We start from the raw sequence: 26209 nt of genomic DNA on the forward strand, positions 1-26209 counted from the left end.
CGTTTTTACGACGGCTCTGACAGTCCACAGTGAGTTGACAGTTCCTCACTTGTCCGCGCCATTAATGACGGCGCCATACCTAGCTCCACTATATATACCGGGGAAGGCAACAGTGCAAAGGATCGATCCGCCCGTCTCTCCCACTTACGCAGGCTCGCTCCTCCCCCTCTCTCTCTCTCTCTCTTTCTCAGAGCTCTCTGTCTGCATTTCACTGTTGCCCAGTCACCTCTCTGACTTGACCGTCGGAGGGTCCCCGTCGGAGCCGCCTCCGGTCAGTGCGGACTTCCTTTTGCAGGTGCACGCTTCCCGGCGATCGGGCGACGAGGCGATTGGCCGCAACAGATTGGCGCGCCAGGAAGGGGGGTCAGCATGACAAAGACAAGAGCTCAACGATCGAGAGTCACTGGGTCGGCGAGGCGCTCTTCCCGCCGGGAAGAGGCCTCCCCGCCCCCACCGACGGCGGAGCCTAGCTCTCCACGCCCTGCAGTGACCACGGAGGCCCAGATTGCGGCCATCGTACGGCAGATGACCGTACTGACCGACGCAGTCAAAAGTCTCCAGCAGCAACCGGCGGCCCGACCTATGCCTTCCAGGAGCAGCCGCCGACGACCGCGTCGATCCCTGTCGCCTCCATGCGAGCGCTCCCAACAGCGCTCCCACGGAGAGGAGGAGGGACGACCACGGCGCGACGACCGACGGTCCCAGCGGCCCTCTCCCTCCCCGTTGGAACGGGCAAGGAAGGAGAAGCAGCCGTGCACACCGTCGGCCTCCTTTTCAGAATCTTCCGGAGGCTCCACCCCTGGGGTGTCCCAGCATCTACGAGCGGACGACTACGAGCGACGGTTCGAGGAAATCGACCGCCGACTCGCCCAATTGCAGACGGACGGCCAGAAGTCTTCGAACGACGTCGACTTCCAGACCGCCCAACCACTCCCCCGACTGGTCCTCGACGAGCCGATTCCCAATCGATTCAAGATGCCGCACGTGGAGCCATACGACGGTTCCACCGACCCAGTCGACCACCTCGAGAGCTATAAAGCTCTCATGACGATTCAAGGGGCAACCGACGCTCTTTTCTGCATCGGCTTCCCCGCCACGCTCCGCAAGGCTGCCAGGGCTTGGTACTCCGGTCTTCGATCGGGCAGTATCCATTCCTTTGCGCAGCTCGAGCACTCATTCGTGGCCCATTTCAGCACTAGCCGAAAGCCGCCGCGAACGTCGGACAGCCTTTTCTCCATCAAGCAGGGAGAAAACGAGACGCTCCGACACTTCGTGGCACGATTCAACGCGACCACGCTCGAGGTCCGGGACCTCAACGAAGACATGGCTGTTTCAGCCATGAAGCGGGGCCTGAGGTCGTCCCGATTTACTTATTCTCTGGACAAGACCCTCCCCCGAACATATGCCGAGCTACTGGAGTGCGCACACAAGTATATGCGCGCGGACGAAGGAGCGTCCGACCGACGCTTGGCCGAGCCCAGGGGTCCGAAGGAGAAGCGGAGAAAAGGTCGGGAGCCCACCGAATCAAGCAGGCCCCCGACCAATAGTCGACTTTCTCCACCCCGACAGATCCAAAAATCGCCCCGACGACAGACTCCGAGGCCGGTGCGTCCCAGGTATGACTCCTACACTCCTCTCTCCGCTCCCCGTGCGCAGATCCTGATGGAGATCGAGGGAGAAGAATACCTGCGACGGCCTCCGCCTCTGAAGGCAAAGGGCCTCGACCATCGGAAGTACTGTCGGTTCCATCAGAGCCACGGCCACGACACCGAGCGGTGCATCCAGTTGAAGGACGAGATCGAAAATCTCATCCGCCGGGGGTATCTCGGCAAATTTCGGAAGGGTCCGCCAACCCAACCGATTGCCGAACGACGCCCCCAGCCGACTGAAGAGGCACCGACTAACCAGCCGACGGTCGGAGTCATCAACATGATCTCCAAGCGGCTGGGACCGGGGACGTCAGCAGGAGGGGAGCCGACGAAAAGGCCACGCCCGGACGACGTAATCACCTTCACAGAAGACGACGTTCGGGGCATCCAGACTCCCCACGATGATGCTGTTGTTGTGTCGGCGACAATAGCCAATTATGATGTAAAATGAATTTTTGTTGATAATGAAAGTTCGACAAATGTTTTGTTTTACTCGACCTTCTCCCGAATGCGACTGTCAACTGATCGACTCAAAAGGATCCCTGTGCCCCTGATCGGCTTTGCCGGAGACACCGTCACGACAGAGGGAGAAATTACCCTGCCCGTGACGGTCGGCACCGAACCACGGCAAAGCACGGTCTCTCTCACTTTCGCGGTCGCCCAAGTTCCTTCGGCCTACAACGCCATACTCGGACGACCCGGATTGAACGCCCTCAAGGCGATCGTCTCGACGTACCATCTTCTTGTCCGATTTCCAACCAAAAATGGAGTCGGAGAGATGCACGGAGATCAACAGCTCGCCCGACGATGCTTCCAAATCTTCGCTCAAAACGACGAGACGAAGGATCCTCTGACAATCGACAAACTGGACCAGCGGGAGAAGGAAGAACGGGGTTCGCCGGCCGAGCAGCTCGAGGCGATCCCGATAGGAGAAAATCCCGACAGAAAAGTTTGGGTCGGGTCTGAATTGTCCGACACCGAACGTCACCGACTGACGGAGCTGCTGACGGCCAACGCCGATATATTCGCTTGGTCGGCAGCAGATATGTCGGGCATCCCTCCAGAAACAATTACTCACCGACTCAACATCGACCCGACGATGAAGCCGGTGAGGCAGAAGAAAAGATCCTTCGCCCCAGAGAGGCAGAGGGCCATCGACGAAGAAGTGGACAAGCTACTCGAAGCAGGCTTCATTCGGGAATCCACGTATCCCGACTGGCTCGCCAACGTTGTCATGGTCAAAAAAGCCAACGGGAAGTCGAGGATCTGCATTGACTATACCGACCTCAACCGAGCCTGCCCGAAGGATAGCTTCCCACTTCCGAAGATCGACCAACTGGTGGATGCGACGTCCGGATTTCGACTGCTCAGCTTCATGGACGCCTTCACCGGGTACAACCAGATCCGGATGGCGCCTGAAGACGAGGAGCACACCGCGTTCGTAACTCCCAAGGGCCTCTACTGTTATCGGGTGATGCCCTTCGGATTGAAGAACGCCGGCGCCACCTACCAGCGACTCGTTAATAAGATCTTCAAAGACCAGATCGGGCGTAACATGGAGGTGTACGTGGACGACATGCTGGTAAAGAGCACGCAGATCCCGGACCATGTTCAGGATCTCGAGGAGACCTTCCGCACCCTTCGACGATACCGAATGAAGCTCAACCCGATCAAATGTGCTTTCGGGGTGACCTCAGGGAAGTTCCTCGGATTTCTCGTTTCTCAGAGAGGGATCGAGGCCAACCCTGAGAAGATAAAGGCAATCCTCGACATGCGTCATCCGAACACCAAGAAGGAGGTCCAACAGCTGAACGGAAGAATCGTCGCTCTTAGCCGATTCATTTCCCGGTCGGCTGAAAGGTGCCTCCCGTTCTTCAAGATTCTGCATCAAGCGAACGGCTTTTCTTGGTCGGATGAGTGCGAACAGGCCTTTGAAGACCTGAAAAGGTACTTGGCTTCCCCGCCGCTGCTCGTAAAGCCGCAAGTCGGGGAGACCTTGTATCTCTACTTGGCCACATCTTTCGAGGCGATCAGTTCGGTACTTGTTCGGGAAAATGAGTGCCGAACTCATCAGCCCATCTACTACACCAGCAAAGTGCTCCACGGTGCCGAAGCCAGATACTCGGAGACGGAAAAGATGGTTTTCGTCCTGACCGTCTCCACGCAACGGCTTCGACCATACTTCCAGGCCCACGCCATCATGGTACTCACCAACCGGCCCCTGAGGGCCATACTGCATCGACCCGACACATCCGAACGACTCGCTAAGTGGGCGATGAAGCTTAGCGAGTTCGACATTCGGTACCGACCAAGGCCTGCCTTGAAGGCCCAGGTCTTGGCCGACTTCATCGCCGAATGCCCGACAACCGACCGAGGGTCGGGAGCTGAAGGCCTGGGATGAGGTTCGGTCTCTGAGCCAGACCCGATCTCCACCTGGGTACTCCACATCGACGGAGCCTCAAACGCTCAGGGAAGCGGGGCCGGGCTCCTGCTCACGAATTCGGATGGGGTGGTCACCGAATACGCCCTCCGGTTCGACTTCAAGGTCTCCAACAATCAAGCCGAATACGAGGCACTCCTCGCCGGCTTGAGGATGGCGAAGGAGCTGGGCATCGACAGCCTCCGGGCATTCTCCGACTCTCAGCTGATTGTGGGGCAGGTCAAGGGCGACTTCGAGGCGCGAGATCCGACCATGATCAAGTATTTTCAGAAGGTGAAGGACCTCGTGGCACACCTCGAGTATTTCAAGATCTCCCACATCCCCAGATCGGAGAACGCCCGCGCCGATGCTCTCTCCAGATTGGCAACGTCGGCCTATGACTCTTTGGGTCGGACGTTCGTCGAAAACCTCCAGCAGCCGAGCATCGATCGGGTCGAAGAAGTGCAGCAGCTAACGTCCGAACCAAGTTGGATGGATCCGATCGTCCAGTACCTGACCAACGGGATCTGTCCCGAAGATCCCGCGGAGGCCAAGCGACTCCGTTGGGCGGCATCGCAGTATGTGATCATGGACGGCCGACTCTACAAAAGGTCGTTCTCCCTCCCTCTGCTCAGGTGCTTGGGGCCGACCGACGCCGACTACGCTCTCCGAGAGGTTCACGAAGGAATTTGTGGGAACCACTTGGGGGGCAAGTCCTTAGCCTTCAAGGTCTTGCGACAAGGCTACTACTGGCCGACCATGAAGAAGGATGCAGCAAAGTTGGTCCGAAGGTGCGAGCCATGCCAAAAGTATGCCAATATTCAGCACCAACCGGCCAGCCAGATCGCTCCCATTGTCACTCCGTGGCCCTTCGCTCAGTGGGGAGTCGATATTCTCGGCCCCTTCCCACCGGCGTCGGGCCAGAGGAAGTTCATCGTTGTCGCCATCGACTACTTCACGAAGTGGGTCGAGGCCGAGCCATTGGCGCAGATCACTGAGCGAAAGATGGAGGACTTCATCCAAAAGTCCGTCATCTTCAGGTTCGGATTGCCGCACACCATCATCACCGACAACGGACGGCAATTCGACAACCAAGACTTCAGAGACTTCTGCGCCAGGTTCCACATCCGCCACCGACTAACTTCAGTCGGGCACCCACAGTCCAACGGTGAGGTTGAGGTGACCAACCGAACCTTGCTCCATGGACTCAAGACCCGACTGAATGAAGCCAAAGGTCTCTGGGTCGACGAGCTGGGCTCCATTCTGTGGGCTTACCGAACGACCCCCCGCGTCCCGACCGGGGAGTCGCCGTTCAGTTTGGCCTACGGGACAGAGGCGATGATCCCGCTCGAGATCGGCCTACCATCTTTAAGGGTCGAGCAGTACCAAGAGCCGGACAACTCCGAGAGTCGGAGGGCCGACCTAGACCTCCTCCCCGAGCTGCGAGACGAGGCTCAAATTCGAATGGCCTCGTACCGACAGAGGGTCGCCCGGTACTACAACGCCAAGGTCAGACCAAAGCTCTTCAGGCCTGGCGACCTAGTCTTGAGGAAGGCAGAAGTGTCGAAGCCCTTGGACCAAGGGAAGCTGGCTCCCAACTGGGAAGGACCCTACAAGGTTGTTGATACCTTCAAACCGAGAGCCTATCGGCTGGAGACCCTCGAGGGGAAGCCCATTCTCCGGACTTGGAACGCCGACAACTTGAAGCTGTATTACCAGTGAATTTTGTAATTCGATAGTCGGAATACAAGTTCAGTTTGAAATCTCGGAGTCTTAAGATCTTCGACTAGTGATCGGCGCTCAGCCACAACGAATCGACGTGAACCTAGCACCGACGACGCATCGGACTCTTGCGAGCACCGATGCATCTACAATAGCAGGAGTTGACACTCCTTCGACGACTCGTCGGACCTTCACAAGGGCCGACGGACTCTTACAAACGGGAGTTACACTCCTCCGACTTTCGGCAACACATCCGCCCAAAGGCCGGTGCAGTTGTTGCGACGGGAGTTCATACTCCTTCTACGGTCGAATTTTCGGGCAGAATCCATCGGCCGACAGGCTGATCGGGCCCCGACCGAAGAAAGGCTAAAAGCCCACGCGACTATTGTCGCGACTTCCGACCAGGCTACGGCCGGTCGAGGGATATTCGGTTTACCACCGTCTATCACACGACGCGACCTTAGTCGCACCCACGACTTGCCGACCGACCTACGGCCGGCTGAACGACATTCGGCTTGCCACCGTCTGTCAAAAGACATGGAACCCGACGCAAGAGCATGGGGACCCGACTTACTATCGTTCCCCCGACACTGCACCGGACGACGATCGACTAAATGCATCTATGGAAGTCCGGCTACCGAACCTTTGCCAGGTTCGGTCGGCTCCCGACTCAATAGATGCACCCGACCGACGACTTCGACTATAGGAAGCCGACCTAAAGTCGGGACCCATTCTACTTTCGGGGCTGCGCAAGCTATCGGAGTCCTACCGACTCACGTGAGTTAGTGGCTTGCTTAAGTTAGCGACTAAAGTTCGACATCACAGCTATAGTCGGCATTACAAACAGGAAGAAAGAAGAAAAAGTTTCATTCATTGATAAAAAGAAATTACAAAGTCGGGTCGAAGCCCGATTACATGTATTTTCAGAAAACGAAAAGTAAAGACAGTCGGCAGGACCGATCATCCGTCCTAGTCGATCTCTTCGACCGACGGAGGATCGGGGATGATCGGCGTCTCAGCCATAAGCGGCGCTGGGTCGGCCGCCGAAGGATGGGCTTCGGTCGGCGAAGGAACTTCGGTCGGCACCTGCTCCGGGACGGCCTCCTCCACCACGATGACGCCTCCCGACGGCTGGTCGGCCATCTCTTCCGTTCCTTCTCCTTCGACCCCTTCCTCCTCGGCTAGCGGCGGGATGATGCGGCTGACGTCCAACTCCGGGTACAAGGCATGGACGGCATCCCGACCATCCTCGAACCCGACCCGGTATGAGGCGAAGCCCGATTCGAGCATCTCCTCCCGGTATCGGTCGGAGGACCGGAAGTCCATCACCACCCGATCGGCCGACTCCCTCGCCGACATTGCCTCATCCTCAGCACGGGCGAGCTCCTGCTTCGCCGACTCCGCCTCGGCCTTAGCCATTTCGGCGTCGACCTGGGCGATGGACAGCTCCTCTTCGGCTTCAGCGAGCTTCTCCAGGCTGACCCGAAGTTGCTCGCGTTCCCCTTGAAGTTCAGCAGTTGCACCGTCTCGTTCACGCCGAAGGCGACGCACGGCCTGACCTTTGTGCTTGGCCTCCTTCTTGGCCGACCTGAGTTCGGACTCAAGCCGGGAGACCTCGTCGATTAACTTAGCCTCCCGGTCGGCCGACTGCTGGAGTTGGTCGGCCAACATTGCTCTCTCAGCCTCGGCCGCTGCCGACTTCTCCTTGAAGGCCGCCCGAACGTTGCCGAACCTTCGGTACCCGGCCTCCAGTTCGGACATTGTGAAGATCAGCTGCCGATGGAAAAAAGCTTCGTCAGAATCGCATGACAAGGAAAATTTCTAAGTTAAAGGAAAAAGTGATGCGAAGCTTACCTCAACCATCGTCGGGTAGAACCGCGACAGCATCTCGGCCACCTGCCGAGACCGCAGCGATTCTACGTCGGCTGGGAGGAGGATCCCTTGGCACAACCTCCTCGCAAGGTTGTGGTCGGCCAACGCCGACGCGCCCTCGGGGTAGTATGCGCTGGGAGGCATTGAACGGCTCCCCGACCTATCCTCCTCCGCGGGCTCCATCGGGGCTTTCCCCCGATCAGCTGCCCCGACCGACGGGACTGGCAGCGACGGCACGCTGGAGTTCGACCCGGCGCCCCCCGTTGCGCCGGCGGACGCCGTCGGATGGTGTTCGGTTTCCCGAACGTCATCCGGCTCCACCCGCACCGGCGAAGCCGCCGATATTTCTTCGGCCGCCTCCTCAGTCGGTCTCTCCTCAGCTTGGACCGTCGGAGCCACGAGGGCTATGACCGGCTCCGACTGGTCGGTCGCCGACGCCTCGACGGTTGGCGGAGCTGGGGTTGGTTTCTTTGCAAGGCACGAAGGGCCGGCCCCCGATGCTGACCTCTTCCTCTTGGCGAACTGCCGAATCTCGGCATCCGTCGGCCTCATCCTCGGTGGTGTCCCTGCAATACCGACAAGAGAGTTAAAGGCTGGACCAAAAGCCGACCAAAAGATAAACAAAAAGAAAAGCCGGAGGATCGGGCGATACCTATTCGGGGGACCAGACTCAAGCCGGCGTCATAGAGAGCTTGTTCGGTAACAAGCTTCCTCTGCTTCGGTACCGACATGTCCTTCAGTCGGTGGAAGTCCTCCCGGTCGTCCGCATCCACCCGACTGTTGTCGTTGGCCTCGGTTCGGGGTATGCCCCAACGAGAAGGAAAGCCCCAAGAAGAAGAGGAGGAAACAAAGAAAAACTGGTTCTTCCATCCATGAATGGACGACGGAAGACCAGTTATGAAAGCGAGACCCTTCCGGAGGTTGAAGAGCCACCACCCTCGGGCTTTAGGGTGGGGTCGGAGCACAAAGAAGGCCCGGAAGAGTGAAACGCGGGGGTTGGTCGGCAAGAGCTGACACAACAGCGCGAAAGAAATGATTAAACGAACAGAGTTCGGCGCCAGTTGCGCCGGACAGAGTCCGTAGTAATCAAGTAGATTCCAGACAAACTCCGGAATCGAAAGTCGAAGACCCGCGCGAAGGTCTTCAACGTACAGCGCCAGATCGCCAGGCGGAGGGTTGTTGACCCGACCGCCGGCCCCTGGAGCGGAGAGCCGAAACTGCTTCGAGATGCGATAGTGCTCCCGAAGCTGATCGACATTCGGCCCCGAAAGCGAGGAGGCCTCATCTTCCGGAGCCGATCGGGAGTCGTCGGTCGGGTTCCCCGACCGAGCTCCCTGAGTCGGTTTCCTGGTCATTATGCAGGGACCGAAAGAGAAGAAAGGAAGGAAGAAAGAGAAGGGGGGACCACGAACCAGATGGACCCTCCCGAAGCGAAGAAGAGCTCTGCCCGCGACGACTGAAAAATCGCCCGGACAGAGTTTCCCCCAGCGAAATGTTGCAAATGTGGGTCAGGGGTCCGGGAGGTCCTATATATATAGGGCCGACCGACGGCCGAGATCCTTCCGCGCCGACCGAAGACCTGCAGATGTGCGACGCGTGGCGCCCGCTGGTTGGCGGAGGATTCGGCGCGCCCCGCCCCGGGACGGCCGCACCGCCCGCATTAAATGCCGGAGGGGACGCCGGCCAACCACCGCGACACGCGGCACGCGGGGAGTGGCTCCGCATTCACGCGCCCGCGCCGATTCGCGTTCCCGATGGGATGCCCGACAGCGCCCCGTTCTCCCGCGATCGGCGCCGAATATCCGATCGACTGACGCCGTATCGTCCGGCGCCTGATCTTCTGGCACCGACGCAACGTCTGGCGATGACGGGACGTGGCATCTGACACCTGACGCCGACGTGACCTCTGACATCGACTAGACGTCCGGATCGCTGGACATTCATGAAGCGTCTGACATCGGATCATCCGGCGGTACGGTCGGATCTACACGTGCGACAAATCCACTCCCAGTCGTCCGGGATTGCTGCCCGAATGGAAGCATCGGCCTGCTCACCGCCCGACTTAGGAGTGGAGGGGGGCAACTGTTGGGGGATGCCCACCGACCGACCGACCGACGGTCGGAGGGCCCGACCGACTGGCGGCCCGACCGACCGACCGACCGTCGGTGGCCCGACCGACCGACTGACGGTCCAACCACCTCCGACGGGCGACTCCGACTGGCCGATAGACCGACCGATAGTCGGTCGGGGCGACCGACTGACGGATGCCATCAGCGGTTAACTACCGGCCATTCTACGGCCCATCGCCGGCCGGGGGTATGCCGGGCGTAACCATCCCGACCGACTGAACCCGGGGGTCTGATGGCCGACTTACATGATGCTCACCGACCAATGGAGGGGCCCGACACCACTCAGCTGGCTACCGACTTTGGGTCGGTCAGCTCCTCCAACCACCGTACAGCCGCCAGACGTTGTCAGCTCTGACACGGACATGCGGCGCAGTTACCTAGGGACATGGTCCCGTCGAGAGCCGGGTCAACCCTGGTGATTGGACGGCCACACGGCGACATGACGTTTTTACGGCGGCTCTGACAGTCCACAGTGAGTTGACAGTTCCTCACTTGTCCGCGCCATTAATGACGGTGCCATACCTAGCTCCACTATATATACCGGGGAAGGCAACAGTGCAAAGGATCGATCCGCCCGTCTCTCCCACTTACGCAGGCTCGCTCCTCCTCCTCTCTCTCTCTCTCTTTCTCAGAGCTCTCTGTCTGCATTTCACTGTTGCCCAGTCACCTCTCTGACTTGACCGTCGGAGGGTCCCCGCCGGAGCCGCCTCCGGTCAGTGCGGACTTCCTTTTGCAGGTGCACGCTTCCCGGCGATAGGACGACGAGGCGATTAGCCGCAACACCATCCGCGATAATTGGCTCATACACAAATTGAAAGAATTAATTTTTTTTTTATATATCGTGTCTTAACCTCGTATATGAGTCAATCATCGCAGATGATATGTACATTCAGCACCGCCCATGGTGCATAGAGAATTTCTCTTTGGTGGTTATTTTGGATCCAGCCCCCGTTTTATTTGGAGTTTGAGCCGGTCGTTCAAACAGATCTTTAGTGGTTTTTTATGAAGTGTATCCTCTTTGGTCCTAATTTTGATATAAAATGAGGCATATATCTTTTGAAAAGAGAATGAGCTAGAAATTTTTTTCTTAATAATACAACTCGATTGTAGCTGGCTGTTAGATACCCTGTACCATTGGGTGCGCTCAAATGTTAACCATTACCCATCAGTCCAAAGGTCCGAGCTGTACAAATATAGTAGTGCGATCCCATTCTTTTTGACAAACCTCGTCATTATCATCATTAGCACGTCTGTTACTTTCAAATATACCCCCAAACTCAATTGATTGAACGGATTTTTTTGTTTTACCTAATGTTGTGGCAGATTTCTAACCCACATAAAAATTATTAGATAAAGACAGCACTTGATTATGAGGATTATAATTAAATTTATAAAATAAATTTATGATCAGAATTGGTTGTGATGAAGATCTTTCGATACTCAAATCAAAAATCTAAAGCAGAAAAGAAAGAGCATACAAGAGAATTTTTTCCCATGAAGATCCCCTAGTTAGCTTTATTTATAAAGTGCGAAAATCATGGGAGAGAAGAATCGAAGACAGTTCGAGCTTTATCGAATACATTATCCTTGCATCTTCGATTGGATTTTTTATAATTGAGCAGTTGTGCCTGTCTTATCTGACGTATAGCTAACCGTTCTCAATGGTAGCATGGTTTGACGTGATTGCACGAAAATTATTTATCAACCTTTTCAAATATGATGATTGGAATAAGGATCGGAGAGATTGTGACCGATCGCCCTACTATGTGTATTGTAGATGATGAGGGTCAGCGACAAATGCCTAGGTTGGCGCTGACGTGGTGTTCGGAGCTTAAAATCTGGATCAACATCTGATGTCTTGGTAGCTGCTTCAATGGTGTAAGTCATCGACCAAAGGGTAGATTATTGGCTATACACACACGAAAATAGGGGTCGAAGCCGAATTGGAGATCAATATCCTATGTGTTTCTCATAGGGGGACTTCTTGATGGTGATGTGGAGAACCTTGGTGGACATCCTCACCAATCCCTTGACCTTCACTATCCTGTCCTTTATTCCCCTCGTCAGGTTCTTATAAAACTTCTCGAGGTTCTTGGTTTTCTTGGTGAAGGGGGTGATCCGGATGCAGTGGTGCAGATCGGTAATCTGGAGTGCATCGAGGTGGGGTCTACCACCGATATGGGAGCTATCAGGGCAAGGACGGGCTGGGTCTACATTAGAGATAACCAAGTTGGAAATCTAACCATGGATTGGTGGCCGACATGAGGGTCTGCGACGGCCCATAGTGTCCTATGGCTAAAGTTCGCCCGTGTCTACTTCAGTTCGGGTACCACGGTGTTACCCACAACACCTAAATTATATTGTATATGTGTTGTTTGGACCATAGTGAATGACACTCCTTTAAACATATAAGATTCCGGATATAAAATTTGAGAGTTATTTGACATATTTCTAAGTATTTTATTTCCATAATCTTAGTAGATGGCTTTAGCTCCTTTTCTCTCAAACAAACAAATATTTATTATACCATACATGTAAAACAATGGGCTAAAATCAACTGAGGTCACCAAGATAAAAATTACATAAAAGTCTTCGACATCTATATTCAATACTAGACAGAGTAGAGATCTGGCCTCCTCCATAACATCACCTAGCTGGTCTCCTTTCCATCCCTTCAAGTTTCAAAACATCAAAGATGGTTTTCAACTTATGGAGAAAACTCAAGGCCATAAATTTCCATGCAAAAGAGGGGGGACTGAATTCTAGGTACCTAGAGATTTTGTTATTGCATGCACGATTAACAAGCTAGTCTACAGAAGACTGATCTCCTTGTGAGCGACATGCCAAAGATTATTGATGCATTCATTGATTTTTGTTAGACTTCACATGTGTATAAGAAAGTTAATAGCATAATAAATTGAATAGCAATCTATGTGGCAAATTACTTCGGAACTACATTATAGAATTTCATGACTGATCTTCTTTCTCTGTTTTATATATTTTATTATCTACTCAGGAATGCACTTACTATATATTAGTTTAATTTTATCCCCTTCTTTTAAAAAAAAAATACATGCATGTTGTAAATAATATGACACATAGCAACATTAGACGTGTCCGGCATCCATTCGAAGCACGTGTTATTTCTCAGCTGTTCAAATCTGCTGGTCAATCTGAGTCCATCTTGTCAGGCGAAGGTTCAACTGGCACGTGAGAAGCCACGTGAGTCAAGGGCAAGGAATTCCAAGCCAAGCTTCTTGCAGTCAAACAGTCTTATTTTATAGATTTCAGCATTTAAAATAATTTAAAAAATCAGTAATCTACCGTCTCGGTTCGGTTCAAGCCGGTGTAACATATGATTTGATCTAATAAAGCACAGGGTAGTGTAATTTGACACACTCTGACCGGGTTTGAGTGCCACCTAGCATGAACCAAATTGAGGCCAAGAAAGACCGGAAACATGCTCGGGGTCTTTATTCTTATTATATTTTTTATTAGTATTTGGCATTCGCAGAGCACGTAGAAACTTTGAGGCAAAGGGATTCCTGATACGTGAAAGGAATTGACAAGTCTTTATTCTTTTCATCAAAAAAAAGAAAGAAATTTTTATCAAAAAAAAAAAAAAGAAAGAAATTGACAAGAATTACCGGATGTACTTGAAAGATAAATAATATTTTATTACTTTTGTTACATTGCATGATATTTCATTATTTTTGGGTGCACTTGTACATTAGGAGAAACAGGGGAGGCTTTGGAATTTAGCATGTACATATTGAACTGCAAACTTTCCACGACATTAGAACAAGACACATGCATGAAAGTGATGCCATCCTCTGTTCTTGGAAGCAGGGTCACATTCCATATGCCCTCAAAAATGATAGAGAAGGGGCGGAAAAAAAAAAAAAAAGGCAAATCACAAAACTGAAAAGATAATTAAAAATAATTATAGAAGAGGTAGAGTCAATACAAAAAAACTAGAACACAAAAATGAGAGTTTCCATTATAAAAGTAGAGACCTACAGAGATGATGTATACCTAGTATGGCAGCATTCAGGGGTGGCACTCAACCCCGAATGCGGCTCCACCTTCTTTTATACATTCCAAAACTATGTTACAACCATTTATTCCACGTAACCTATCATGTAATTACCATAATCGCTACTAGAAGGCCAAGCTATTACACAGCAAAGACTAGAAAGATCATTTTCAGAAGGAGAAACACACACTGCAATACAAACGGCTTGCTACCAACCCAAGACATCATCTCAAGGGCATTTGCGCACGCCTCCATGGGTGGTCAAGGCAGCATAACAAGGGCACGCCTCATAGTTGCCGTAGGTGCCAGGAGGAACACAGTTGCACCTCGAGCAGCAAGTCCCACAAGCTCTCTTGCAAAGGTTAGGCCTCGACGACAGCCGGCACCTCCCATCACATGCCTCTCCACAGTCTGATCATGAGAACCAACAATAGAGAAAAAGAATCATTAGAATAATGGCCTCTTCCTAATCCTTTGTTTAATGTAATTAAACTCTATATGCTTGGTTAGAAAATAGTATGAGGGCATTACTTATAGAAGTGTTAGCGAGAAGAGACCTTCCCAACCCTCCTCTCGTCACCTGCAGGTAATCACTTTCATCAGAAACCGGTAACAAATCTCAAGTAAAGAACGAACAAGAATGAACAATAAAAAGGAAGATGGACAATAAGAGTTTCTGCAATGGATATGCCTTTTCAGATTCAGACACCGTACGCGGCTCTGCGAGGTAAAACGCAAACAGAAGCAGGAGGAGGGAAGCAATAAGAAAACGAGAAGGAGCCATTAAGAGAAGATGAGGGAATGCCAAGGTTGAAGGGGTCTTCAAGGAGAATGTTGTTTGCGTAATGCCTGCGAACTTTGCTGAGCTTCTAAGATTGTTCACGAGCTAAGAAGCCAGAAGAGGACCACTATTTATAGGAAAAGTTGCAGCAACGTAGGGGAGCCAATAGGAAATAAGAGCAAATAGATGGTTCGACGTACGTGTGTGGAGTACTCATGAACAAAGATATCACACATAGATGCTCGGGTTGGGCCTGAGAGATAAGCTTGACTAGATTTTTTTATCCATGCTTTGGTTTCAGAGCAAAAGAGGCTCACGTATCCTTCGGGAGTTTGGACCATTGGTCCCCTGCCCTGCTTTCCGAGGTTCATTCGGAGGGTTCATCATTGGTAGGCTGGATGAGCCTTGGGGTACAGCTAAGGCAGAGCTGGATGAATAGTTCTCTTTCTCTGGAAGCCTCCATCATTGATCCATGTAATAATGTCCCCATACTTTCCACCTGCCCACCAACCTCAGCCCTCACCCTCCTGAGCCATGCGTGGGAGCAGGAAGTTTCTTGCTGGCATTCAGGTCCCATCCGAACCCGCTGTTATTTTTCTTTTTTGGGTAAAAATTTGAACCAGCTTTTGAAACTTCGGCCAACTTTCTTGGACCAAAATGGCAGTTTCAGACCCTCGTCCAGTTGGGTTGCTTGACCATGAGATAAGATACTATGGATCAGCATGAGCAGGTTTAAGCTAAAAATGCACCACAGCTTGATATCAATGGTGCCCAAGGGATTTGGCCAAGGGGTATATCCTTGCATTGCTATGGGCTGGTTGGATCCAAAACCATGGGACACAACCAGTTTTACAAATCCAGTTCACTCCTAATTCACCCACCGGCTCCTCCAGAAAAATCCTGCAAGAATTCTTCATTGAGTTGTTGAAAGGGGTCGCAGGAAACAGCACCCATGATAACGCCATCCACTATAAAATTGCATTGGAAATGCACCCGAGCATGCTGCCACTTCCCCCGGGAGCTACTGATGACCATAAATGAAAATGTTGGCTTAGATTTCTCATCCACCTAACTCACCACTTACAACAACTAATTAATCTTTCTTCTTTTGTTAGTGAGTTCACTTTACAGACTGCCAAAGTAGTCTTAGACGGGGTTGCACAAAGGTGCTCCCAAAAGAGTCAAATCCCACTACAAGTATCCAAAGGAAGAGGAAACAACATTGAAAGCCCTTGAGAGCTCGGTCCAGCTGGATACAGCATGGGTCATGTTCCTGTGACCTGTCATTCAGGATGTCCTTTGCCGATAGATCATGCTCTGGTCCTAAAACCTTTTATGAGTGAGAAACAGACCCTTTGTTTGATACGATGGATGGATTGGAGGAATGATCTATGGACGAGAAAAAAATGGATAGATGAGAGGATGGATAGATCTTTAAACTTCAATCCATCACCCGATATATTTGGTCAAGTAACGAAAGATAGATAAAAATAATTTTTTTCTCAGTTTGTTACGAAGGAATGAAAAAGAATATTAATAAACTATACTTTGATAAAAAAATATTATTCTTATCAACTTATAATATTTATTTATACTAAAAAAAGATAATATATAAATATATAATCTTTATAATTTATATTTATATAAAAATTAAATAAATATCTAATTTTTATTAAATTAAATTAAATAATTTTATTAATTAATTATATATGAAGTAATATATATTAATTATATAAAAAATAATTAATTTATAATTAAATTTAGATAGATAATTAATTTTATACAAAAAGTAACCAAAATTTGAAAATATAAATAGAAAAATAGAAGATAATTGTATTTATTTTCTTATAATTATGAAAACTATATATGAAAATTAAAATAATCAATAATAATTTTTTTAATAATATAGGATAATAGTATAGATAAAATAAAAATATATATAAATAAAATAAATAAAAAATAAAAAAAATTATAATTTTGTTAAAAAAATAATCAGAAATAATTTTATCAATACAGAAGTCCACTTCTCGCGTGCTCTATTCATCCTTCTCTATATCCTCTCATTTTGGGAGGATACAAATTGATGGATCAGAGTAGACAGTCAATTTCTCCTTTTTCATCCATTCTCTTTAAAACTTTTTGAATCAAATGACGGATTGAAACTATTCATCCTTCCAACCCCCTCTCTCTCTCTCCCTCCCTCCCCTGAATATAAGTAAATATGAGGCCAAACAAGCTCCAATCCTACTAGTTACCAAATTTGCTTTCCACAAATTGATATTTAATGCAGAGTAAGAGAGGCAGCAGTTACACGCGTAATATCAAGCAGCTAAATGTGGAATGTTACTTTCCTAATAGCATCAAAAAGCGTCCCTATAACTGCCATGTTGGAAACCAACTTTACATAAATTTGCATATGAGTAATACCAAATAGCTCTATGAATACCCACCAACAAAAATGTTGATCAAATTCAGATTAAGTCATCAAACAAACTACTACTTCCCAAAAACAATGAACCACTTCTTCTAAGCAGGTCATTTAAGATTCACATTCCTTTAAATTATCAAAAATTTTATATAAAGGTAACTTGGCAGTCTTTGTCAGAAAATAAGTCAAATGATATTCATCAGTGTCAAGAATCTAAATCCAATGAATATGATATGATTTTTGGGACCATGTAAGAGGAATATTGACATTAGGTGGGTAATTCCTTTACATGAGTAATATCGGGCAGCTAAATGTGGAATGTTACTTTCCTAATAGCATCAATAATGTTCCCTGTAATTGCCATGTTGGAAACCAACTTTAGATAAAGTTACATGAGTAATATCAAGTAACTCTGTGACAGCAACAAAAAAGTTGATCAAATTCAGAGTAAGTCATCAGACAAACTACTACCTCCCAGAAACAATGAACCACTTCTTTTAAGCGGGTCATTTAAGATTCACACTCCTTTAAATTATCAAAAATTTTATATAAAGGTAACTTGGCAGTGTTTGTCAGAAAAAAAGTCAAATAGTATTCATCAGTGTCAAGAATCTAAATCCAATAAATATGATATGATTTTTCGGACTACGTCAGAAGAATATTGACATCAAGTGGTAATTCCTTTACATAAGTAATATCAGGCAGCTAAAAGGGGAATGTTACTTTCGTAACAGCATCAAAAAGCTTACCTGTAATTGCCATGTTGGAAATCAAGTTTAGAGAAAGTTACACGAGTAATATCAAATGGCTCTGTGAATACCCACCAACAAAAATGTTGATCTAATTCAGAGTAAGTCATCAGACAAACTACTACTTCCCAGCAACAACGAACCACTTCTTTTAAGCGGGTCATTTAAGATTCACACTCCTTTAAATTATCAAAAATTTTATATAAATGTGACTTGGGAGTGTTTGTCAGAAAATAAGTCAAATAATATTCATCAGTGTCAAGAATCTAAATCCAATAACTATGATATGATTTTTCGGACTAAGTAAGAGGAATATTGACATTAAGTGCAAGAAGAAAAATTATTAAGGATAGTCTATGTACCATCAACCAAATTTATATTTCCCCCAAATTTATAATTTCCCCTTTTCCAGAAAAAAATGAACCCAATATAGGATTTCATCAAAGATCGCTTGTGAAAGTGGCTGGAAGTCAGTTTAGTGAAACTTTGTTATTGATCATTGGCCTAGAAGATCATGTAATCATTTCAAAATAACAATACAAAGTGCACTCACATTCAAATTAGTTTCAAATGCTATTCAAAATCATGAACTAGTTAATTAAAGAGTGTTCATATGCACGGCAGCACATACATGTCTTGTCCCTGGTGCATGTTATGTGTGCACATTGAGCGCCACGAGAATTATGTAATTTATGAGGGCATGATAAATCTAGTGCATTTATTTGAAAAACCTAGAGTGTCAATTAGTAAAGGTTGTAGCTTACATACGCAATTGAATGACAAAGAATGCTAATCTAACATATTCTGTTTGTTTTTCCATGTAAGACCCTTACATTTCCTTCAGAGTCAATAGTAAGCTCATAAAATACATAATCAAGGATGAACTGCCTAGTTGCATAAGAAAAAAAATTGGGGAGAAAGAATCAATGACAGATGCATCCAAGTTATTGAGACAGTCGCAAGTAGCATTCCAGCTCACAATGACTAGTGAGATTTGTACAAATAAATTATACACCTCTGTAGCTTTTTACTATTTCTGAGAAAATAAACGTTCCTCAAAGGCCAAGGCTTAATGGTCCTGAAGTGTGAAAATCTGCAGAAACGTCAACCAGAACTATATTTTTTTTCCAGAAAAAAAAGCAAGCCAGAATCTTTCTTTTGAAAAAAAAATGTGAATCAGAACCATATCATTCAAAAGCAAGCCAAAGTTCCTTTGGTAAAGAAAATTGATGAATGCTACTTACAAGAAAATTGTGAACCATAGATCAAATACAACTTACAAGAAAATTGATGAACACAAAATTTCATCTGGTTGGAAACATTCTTTTGGCCACAATTTTAATCAACTCCTCCAGCATCCCATGAGAAGATTGTTGGAAGTCTTCTAAAATTCTTATAAAGAAGCAAACAAAAGGGAGCTCTGATGATATAAGGAGTACCTTTAGGATGCAAGCCGACCAAACAAGATTCCACTGAATACCAAAGCACCAAACCACTTGTTGGAAACAAATCTGTCAAAAGCAAATGTAAGGATCTGATTCGAACATAGAATATAAAAGATGAGAAACCCCAAATGCATCAAAACCACCAAGCTCAGGCCCTACGTGTGCCAGAATCAATAAAAAGGGTCGTGGTTACCACAATACCTGAACCAGAATGTGTATAAGAGTCCCATCAAGTCAGTCCAAGCATTGGACCAGACCTACCTTTGGAATTTAAAGAATCTCCATGTAAATATAAATCTTGCCCATAAGCCCGAGTGTTGTTCTTGAGATGCAACCTTTCAACGGCAGCCCAACCAATGGGCGCCCTAATTTCTTAATATTCAAGTATATGAGACACATTTCTCTAATATCTTGTAGCTTTTCTGCTTCACTAAAACCTCTACCACAATATCTGCATCATAACATAATTATTGTTCTATGCTTGCTGGCACTAGACTGGACATCCAACATATCTATCAAACAACTTTTGAAGGCTTATATTTTTCCCACCTTCCTACTAAAAATTTTTTTGGCTTAGTACCTGATTAATAGCCTCTCCCTTAAAGGTTTGATGAAGCCTCAAGCCTCATAGGATATGCTTCAAGGCATTTCTAATAACCAATTGTCATAACCCTGACATCAGGACAGTCATATTGTTGGAATTTCCTATTCAGCATTAACATAGCTGAAGTAGTTTTTTCACAAACTATATGTGTCTTATGAATAAGTAACAAATCAAAAATATGCACACGAAATGAATTCAAGGATAAAGTTGAAGTAGATGTTATAAATATACACTCTTATACGCGCACACAGAAACAGGTCATTCTGCAATTAAAATGTCACAATATGACAATCTAAAACATCCAACCCATATCCGAAAATAAAATTGTTTTGAATGTCCACTAACTAGCAAATCTAAGGTTGCATGCGAAAGTGGAATAATCGGGAATAAATGTCATTTAATCCAGTTATTCCACCCTATTTTAACCAAACACCTGCTGGAACGCTTGTGTTAAACATTCTTTTTAGAAGGGAAATAGGTGTTGCTGAAAAGTTGGTACAAAACTTTTTGCCTTCCAAACTTATTAGGAATAAATTAGTCCACCATCTAGGATGGAGTAATTATTCTAGAGTAAAGAGTAAGAGTAAGTTAACCCATTTACTCCAGTTAACTTATCTGATTCCAAATGTAGCTTTAGAATTGTCAATAATGTCATACGTTCGAATGCATGCATATCCAATCATATACCATATAATGCCTATGTTTGTGTTGTGGACTTGGGATCTACTTTGCAGTTCACATAGACAAGCGTGTAGTTGGAAATGAAACAAAGTAGCAAAAAGATATACAGCATTGCTTATGTTCACAACGGGCACTCTGAACACATTGCCAGTCCTTGGTATTGATAAATGATCGTGACTTGTTTATCATGATAGGAAGCTAAGGGGGACATTGAGATATTTCCAACATAACCCAGACCTGTTTATCATGATAGGAAGCTAAGGGGGACATTGAGATATTTCCAACATAACCCAGACCTAACACCACCGAATCTTTGGTCTGAATCTTTTGCAGAACCTTAAACACTCTGTGACTTAATATCCAATTCAAATCAACAAGGGCTTGCTGTGCCACCATGGGAGGAGATACACAGTGCTGCCCCTGAACTAATTTGGTGATATTATGTGTGGTCAGATCTGATCTCTCTCTCTCTCTCTGCTCTTAATCTGCAATCAGGATTGTGCCAAGGTCTTTGGTTCAAGCTCATTGGTCAGTCCAAAATGTCATCAGAATAACAGACATTATAGTTAAAAAGTTACAGACTATTACCTAACTCTGGACATATAAAACTCTCACAACATAAAAGATAAAAGGAAGGATAGTTGGTAGAAAAAATCTATACAATCAATGATTAGAAAATCAATTCATGATACCCTGAAAAAATACAGGCAGGCCAATTGATGTAACTCCCTCAAATTCTGTATCATGATTATCACCAAAACAATCCCAAATATGAGGAAACTCAATTTATGGGAAGGATACATTGAAGGATGATATTACCAAGTACTCACTTTCTATTGCACTCTGCACGGTTAGACAAGTCAACAGTCAAAATCTGCCATCCTAATTGTGCAGCTGCAGCAATCAGAAATGGATAGTACGGCCATGCTGCCATGGGAATTGAAGGCGAGCAATCAATAAGTTAGGAATGGGAGACTGTTCACATAAGCACATAAAATATAGAAGAGGCAACAGGTCTCAGTACTTACCAAGCTCTGCATTGTATCCACTGAGTGCTAGGCTACCAATACAGGCTGCCCCAAAGCCAGAAATCCAAGTCTTTGTCAAACTTCCAAACCTCAATGCTGTGGACTTAACACCAACTTTTAGGTCATCTTCTTTATCCTGAGTATTCAGTTATTATTACGATTATTAGCAGTAGTAGACAATGGGCCAAACAAAAATTGCTTCATTCATGATAGTATGTACAGGAAAAAAAAATTGCCATGGGCAATCATTGTCATGAGATGCACCTGATGTGCATATATTGTATCATATACAAGAGTCCAGCATACACCAGAGCTGTACAATGGGAGAATAGTTGCAGGATCCAAGCTTCCTTTGACAGCAGCCCATCCTAATAAAGCTCCCCAATTAAAGGTCAAACCTAGATATGCTTGAGCCTGTTATGATAACATTAAAAAACACAAGGTCATCACTTTTGATCACCCATACAAATTACAGAATAACTCAATTATAAATATTGTTCGAAAAGGTATACCCAAAAAGTATATCTCTTCATAAGGGGATATGAGAAAACCAACAGTAAGGACGATGCCCCCAGAATACGGCTACATTAAAAAAGTAAAATAATATTAGATATGTAAATTTTTAATTTAGAAGAAATATAAAATTATGATCTAAGCAGAAAATATTCCAGCAACATATGCATGTAACTCCGAAGAAGCTTAAAAGAAAGTCCATGCCTATAAACATGTACATACTTTATCAATTGTGTTCATATTAAGAAAAAGAAACCATGTCTTTCATAGCAAAGATGCAGGAGAATCCTTATACCAACCAATGATTATGTACTAATATGTAATGGGAAAGGCTCTGACGCCAATTTTAGAGATTTAAGCCATGCTTTAGAGTTTCTCATAAAAATCCCATGCACCTTTCACTGAAAAAACTAAAGCATGGCAACAGGTATTTCTCATTTCCCATGCACATGTCACTCAAATTGGGTCCTAGCATCTCCTGTTTCCCATGCATCTCTCTCCCAAAGACAAAAGGAAAACCTGAGTCCCAAGCACGTGCTTCACACATGCTAGACTCTAGTCCAAGATAATCCAGAATTCTAGAAGTAAAATTTTGATAGCTGCAATGAACTATCCTTTTTTAAATGCTTCATAATGACTTTGTTAACATGAAAACAAGCTGATAAGATCCTTGTTCACATACTTCCCCAAAGTCTCAAACCACCAAATAAGCTTTCAAAAATGATAGATGTGATATACATAAGTCTCAGACTATCAGTCAAGGATTAATATTTTGTCATTCAGTTCTTCATCAAGTTTCAGACATGTCCATTCCATTGCAGATAGACCCCCTCAACCATTTCCTTCTGTTATGCTTCAAAGTTTCCTCCAATTTATCCATTTACCCTTAACTTCCTAGTCTTATCACACATTAACCTCAACCATTGAAAACATTTTGTCAATCAATTATTCTTATTCTACAGCCATTTGCTTCAGCAATTTAGTATCTTTTGTGTCACAAGGTAGCTTCTACACAAATACATGCTATTCATTCTTGAGTTTCAGATCTTGGTTGGAGCATCTTGTCACATACCATTAGCTTACTGTATGGATCTCCTAAAGCTAAAGTCTTGCAATATTGAATTTGAAAATAAAGACCTGATCATGGAAACCAGCAGTAGGCATCTTTCTGGAGGGGTGGGTAGGTACAACTAAGTGTAAAAAATTGCATTGCTAAGAAATGCCTGCTGATATAGCATGTGGTTTACTGAATTCTACAATTACACCATACATAGGAAGCAAATAAATTCAATGCTTGGTTCTAGATGCATATACAGAAGTTTGTCTTGGTATTCAATCTGCTGCCACAGATTCCTAGTGAAACATGTCAGTACACTTTTGCATGGAATCATGCCTAAAGAAGAAGAGCATCCATGCACGAAACTCATACGGACATGTGAAGATCTACTTTGGGCATCCTGGATGGGAGATCAAACATCTGAAGTGAATTTTTCAAACTTCCAAAAATAAATTCAACCCCCGCTCCCTCTTATGATTAAGTTATCAGAGATGAGAAATGCAAAGTACCTATAATTATTTAGTTGGAGAAGGATTCCTAAACCCAATAGAAGCTGAAATCCAAGAAAACAGAGCCCTTGAAATGGTGGTACAATACCAGATGCAACAGGCCTGTACTTCGTGCGCTCGACCTGCAGCATTAGCAAAATATCATGTGACTATATGAGTCAACAGACAATGGTCCGTCAGTCACTGAGATGCAAAATTTCTATGATTATGAACCATAAATGCTGACACCAACTACGGTTTACTTACTAATCAATGCTTAAGGTGGCGATAAGTATCACTTAATCTCTCATAAGTTGGCAGCATATGAAGTCACTAATTGAAACTTTAAGGAATACAGATGCTAAATGTATAGAAGCGGGTAAACAGGACAATTGAGACAAAATTCTGTTTCCTTTTATCGCTAATTTCATTTCACCAATTCAACACGTGCAGGTAATATCTTTTATCTATTGAATAAGACACTAAGAAAGCTTCGTAGCTCACTAGGATAACAATAAAAGACTCAAACAAAAACTTGCTTCCTTGTTCCTCTCATATTATTTAGCACAAACTGAAGGAAAACAAGAACTTGAAAATAAAAAAAAATAAAACAAAAAAGGTACCTTTTTATCAATGTCTTGGTCAAGAAGGTCATTCACAGTGCAACCAGCCCCTCGTAGAAGCACAGCTCCACATCCAAACAATGCTAACATCTTAAAATCAGGAAACTCTCCTGGATTAGCTGCCATTGTAATTGACCTAGATATCACCGTCATACAAACCAGCATTAGCATTCATTTTCTCACCTTCCTGAATCCACATTACAAATTCCACATTTGAAGTTTAAAAAAAAAAAAATCATTTCAAAGCAGAAGTACTAACAATATTAGCAGAAGTTGACTCGAACTATATGTTAGAGATTTTGGGGATTCCATATTAATTGTTTTATTCATATATACTGGACTAACATTAGATTTTCTAGGTTAAAGGAATGGAATAGTGGAGAATTCAGGATCTAACATTCAAATCAATTAAAGATAAACAATCCTTTTATTTTATTTTATTTTTTTTTTTAAGTTGAGAAAAGGTAGAATTTGATACCACATGCACGGCCAAGCAAGCAGCCAGGTCCCGATAGGCTTGTCCAGCCGAGCGAGGAGCGCATACGGCCGAACCGATTCCGGCAAATAGAGATCGACCCACGAGCGCGATGAACTCGCTGGCGGTGACCCCTCCCCACCGTCCGGCCGCCGGCTCTCGTGGTCCTCGGTGGTGCCCGGGGAGCTCGAGATGGAGGCGAGGGAGAGACTGTGGCGGAATCCATCGAGGATCCTCGAACGCCGCCGCGATCCGATACAAGGTGGACGCCATGGCGGGAGAGGGGAGCCTAGTGGTTGGGGACGGCAGGGAGGAGGGGAGAGGGGATTAGGGCTTGGAGGGTGAGAAGGGAGGTAGAGGAGGGAGAGGGGAAGAGGCGATCGCGAGCGAAGCTTTCGACCGGCGCGCAAGATGTACAGCGCCATTTCGCCGATTTCGTTTCCGTTTCTCTGGGACCCCGTGCGATGTATCAGACCCTGGTTATAATGGGCTTTAGGGTTCTACCGAACATCGTTGGACCTCGTATGGAACCCAACGGTTTTTCTTAGATGGAGGCCGGAGCTATGAAAATTCCAGCTCAAATTCTAGCCAAAAAATTTAAATTATATTATTATCATATAAGAATACAAAATTTAAATTCTATTATACTTAATTAATTATGGAGTGAAGATATTATTCTCCATGTAATGATCGTTGAATGATTTTGTGGTTATATAGCCAATAAACTATAGAGGGATATAATTTCAATTTCATTTGTAATATTTTATATGATAACTCTAAAATATTTTTTTTCTGGTTAACATACATAAATATAAAATTTTAATCTTGTTTTAATTGATGATTGATAGAGAAAATTGTAATCGAAATTTATTTTTTATATTTCATATAATGGCCATGAGTGATCTATGATTACCATATTTCACATGCTTTATCTTATTATATTCAATGAACGAAAATAAAATTTAACATCAAAGTTTTTTTTTTGGATAAAACATTTACCATCAAAGTTGATCTCTCTTGTTTTATACACCAATCACAAAATGGGTTTCATGCGGCCGTAAATCCATCTTGCCATCAACATAAGTGATATATGATTTTCACCTTTGCTCACAGTATTATAATGAGTTTGGCCTACCGTCATATATTCTATATTATTTTGGGAGAGTTGGAGAATAAAATTGGAATGGGAATGGATAGTTTCCATTTCGAACAATTTGGCGGGGAGAGTCTCATTCCAATTTTGAATTCAGAATGGAGCCCAATCTCTCCTAAAATCTAATCTATACTCTCTTCTAAGGGTTCAAATATTTATTTCAATTCTGATTCTAATTCTGATTTCGATCATGAACCAAATGCTTTAGAAGATATGGCTATTTTGATTTCAATTCCAATATATTTTGATTCTAATTCAGATCGCGAACCGAACGCCCCCCATTATTCTCTTTTTTTTTATGAATGAGAAAATTATCTTTTGAAATGCTCAACTTTCTTGTATTTTTTGTACACCCCT

The 26209-nt window shown here is 45.8% G+C and overlaps 2 protein-coding genes across 12 annotated transcripts; both read right to left on the reverse strand.

Annotated features, from left to right (window-relative positions):
* Window positions 1-13766: 13766 nt before the first annotated feature.
* Window positions 13767-15059, reverse strand: LOC109504800 (gibberellin-regulated protein 1). Of its 2 annotated transcripts, none has more exons than XM_073246645.1 (3): window positions 14926-15059; window positions 14359-14407; window positions 13767-14238 (listed from the first exon to the last, which is right to left on the reverse strand). In XM_073246645.1, exons 1-3 carry the CDS (start codon window positions 14977-14979, stop codon window positions 14057-14059), a joined length of 285 nt encoding a protein of 94 aa, XP_073102746.1. In that variant the 5' UTR covers window positions 14980-15059; the 3' UTR covers window positions 13767-14056. The 2 variants fall into 2 exon arrangements, with proteins under 2 accessions (XP_073102746.1, XP_019709820.1); XM_019854261.2 differs by lacking the exon at window positions 14926-15059 and adding an exon at window positions 14519-14857.
* Window positions 13767-25200, reverse strand: LOC105055419 (4-hydroxybenzoate polyprenyltransferase, mitochondrial). Of its 10 annotated transcripts, none has more exons than XR_012135829.1 (10): window positions 24703-25198; window positions 24225-24360; window positions 23623-23744; window positions 22056-22125; window positions 21808-21957; window positions 21544-21679; window positions 21346-21442; window positions 19225-19296; window positions 14359-14407; window positions 14149-14238 (listed from the first exon to the last, which is right to left on the reverse strand). XR_012135829.1 is itself a non-coding variant. In XM_073246642.1 (9 exons), the coding sequence occupies exons 1-8, from the start codon at window positions 25122-25124 to the stop codon at window positions 14370-14372; spliced, it is 1146 nt and encodes a 381-aa protein (XP_073102743.1). In that variant the 5' UTR covers window positions 25125-25196; the 3' UTR covers window positions 13767-14238; window positions 14359-14369. The 10 variants fall into 10 exon arrangements, 5 of the variants coding, with proteins under 5 accessions (XP_073102743.1, XP_073102742.1, XP_073102744.1 ...); XR_012135830.1 differs by lacking the exon at window positions 21346-21442 and adding an exon at window positions 19066-19136 and having other exon boundaries at window positions 14156-14238; window positions 19224-19296; window positions 24703-25200; XR_012135827.1 differs by lacking the exon at window positions 14149-14238 and adding an exon at window positions 19066-19136 and having other exon boundaries at window positions 19224-19296.
* Between the last annotated feature and the right edge of the window lie 1009 nt (window positions 25201-26209).

This window comes from Elaeis guineensis, chromosome 12 (genome assembly GCF_000442705.2).
Source record: "Elaeis guineensis isolate ETL-2024a chromosome 12, EG11, whole genome shotgun sequence".
Taxonomy (NCBI): Eukaryota; Viridiplantae; Streptophyta; class Magnoliopsida; order Arecales; family Arecaceae; genus Elaeis; species Elaeis guineensis.

What these genes read in the sequence shown, in the direction of transcription:
- LOC109504800 (XM_019854261.2), bottom strand. Translation starts at nt 14,611, where the DNA reads ATGGCTCCTTCTCGTTTTCTTATTGCTTCCCTCCTCCTGCTTCTGTTT. An exon ending in CGGTGTCTGAATCTGAAAAG is followed by an intron (nt 14,408 to 14,518) that starts GCATATCCATTG and finishes GATTACCTGCAG; the next exon opens with GTGACGAGAGGAGGGTTGGG. An exon ending in TCTCGCTAACACTTCTATAA is followed by an intron (nt 14,239 to 14,358) that starts GTAATGCCCTCA and finishes TCTCATGATCAG; the next exon opens with ACTGTGGAGAGGCATGTGAT.
- LOC105055419 (XM_073246640.1), bottom strand. Translation starts at nt 25,124, where the DNA reads ATGGCGCTGTACATCTTGCGCGCCGGTCGAAAGCTTCGCTCGCGATCG. An exon ending in CTCCAACTAAATAATTATAG is followed by an intron (nt 22,126 to 23,622) that starts GTACTTTGCATT and finishes TTTTTAATGTAG; the next exon opens with CCGTATTCTGGGGGCATCGT. An exon ending in CGTGCAGAGTGCAATAGAAA is followed by an intron (nt 19,297 to 21,345) that starts GTGAGTACTTGG and finishes TGCTTTTGACAG; the next exon opens with ATTTGTTTCCAACAAGTGGT.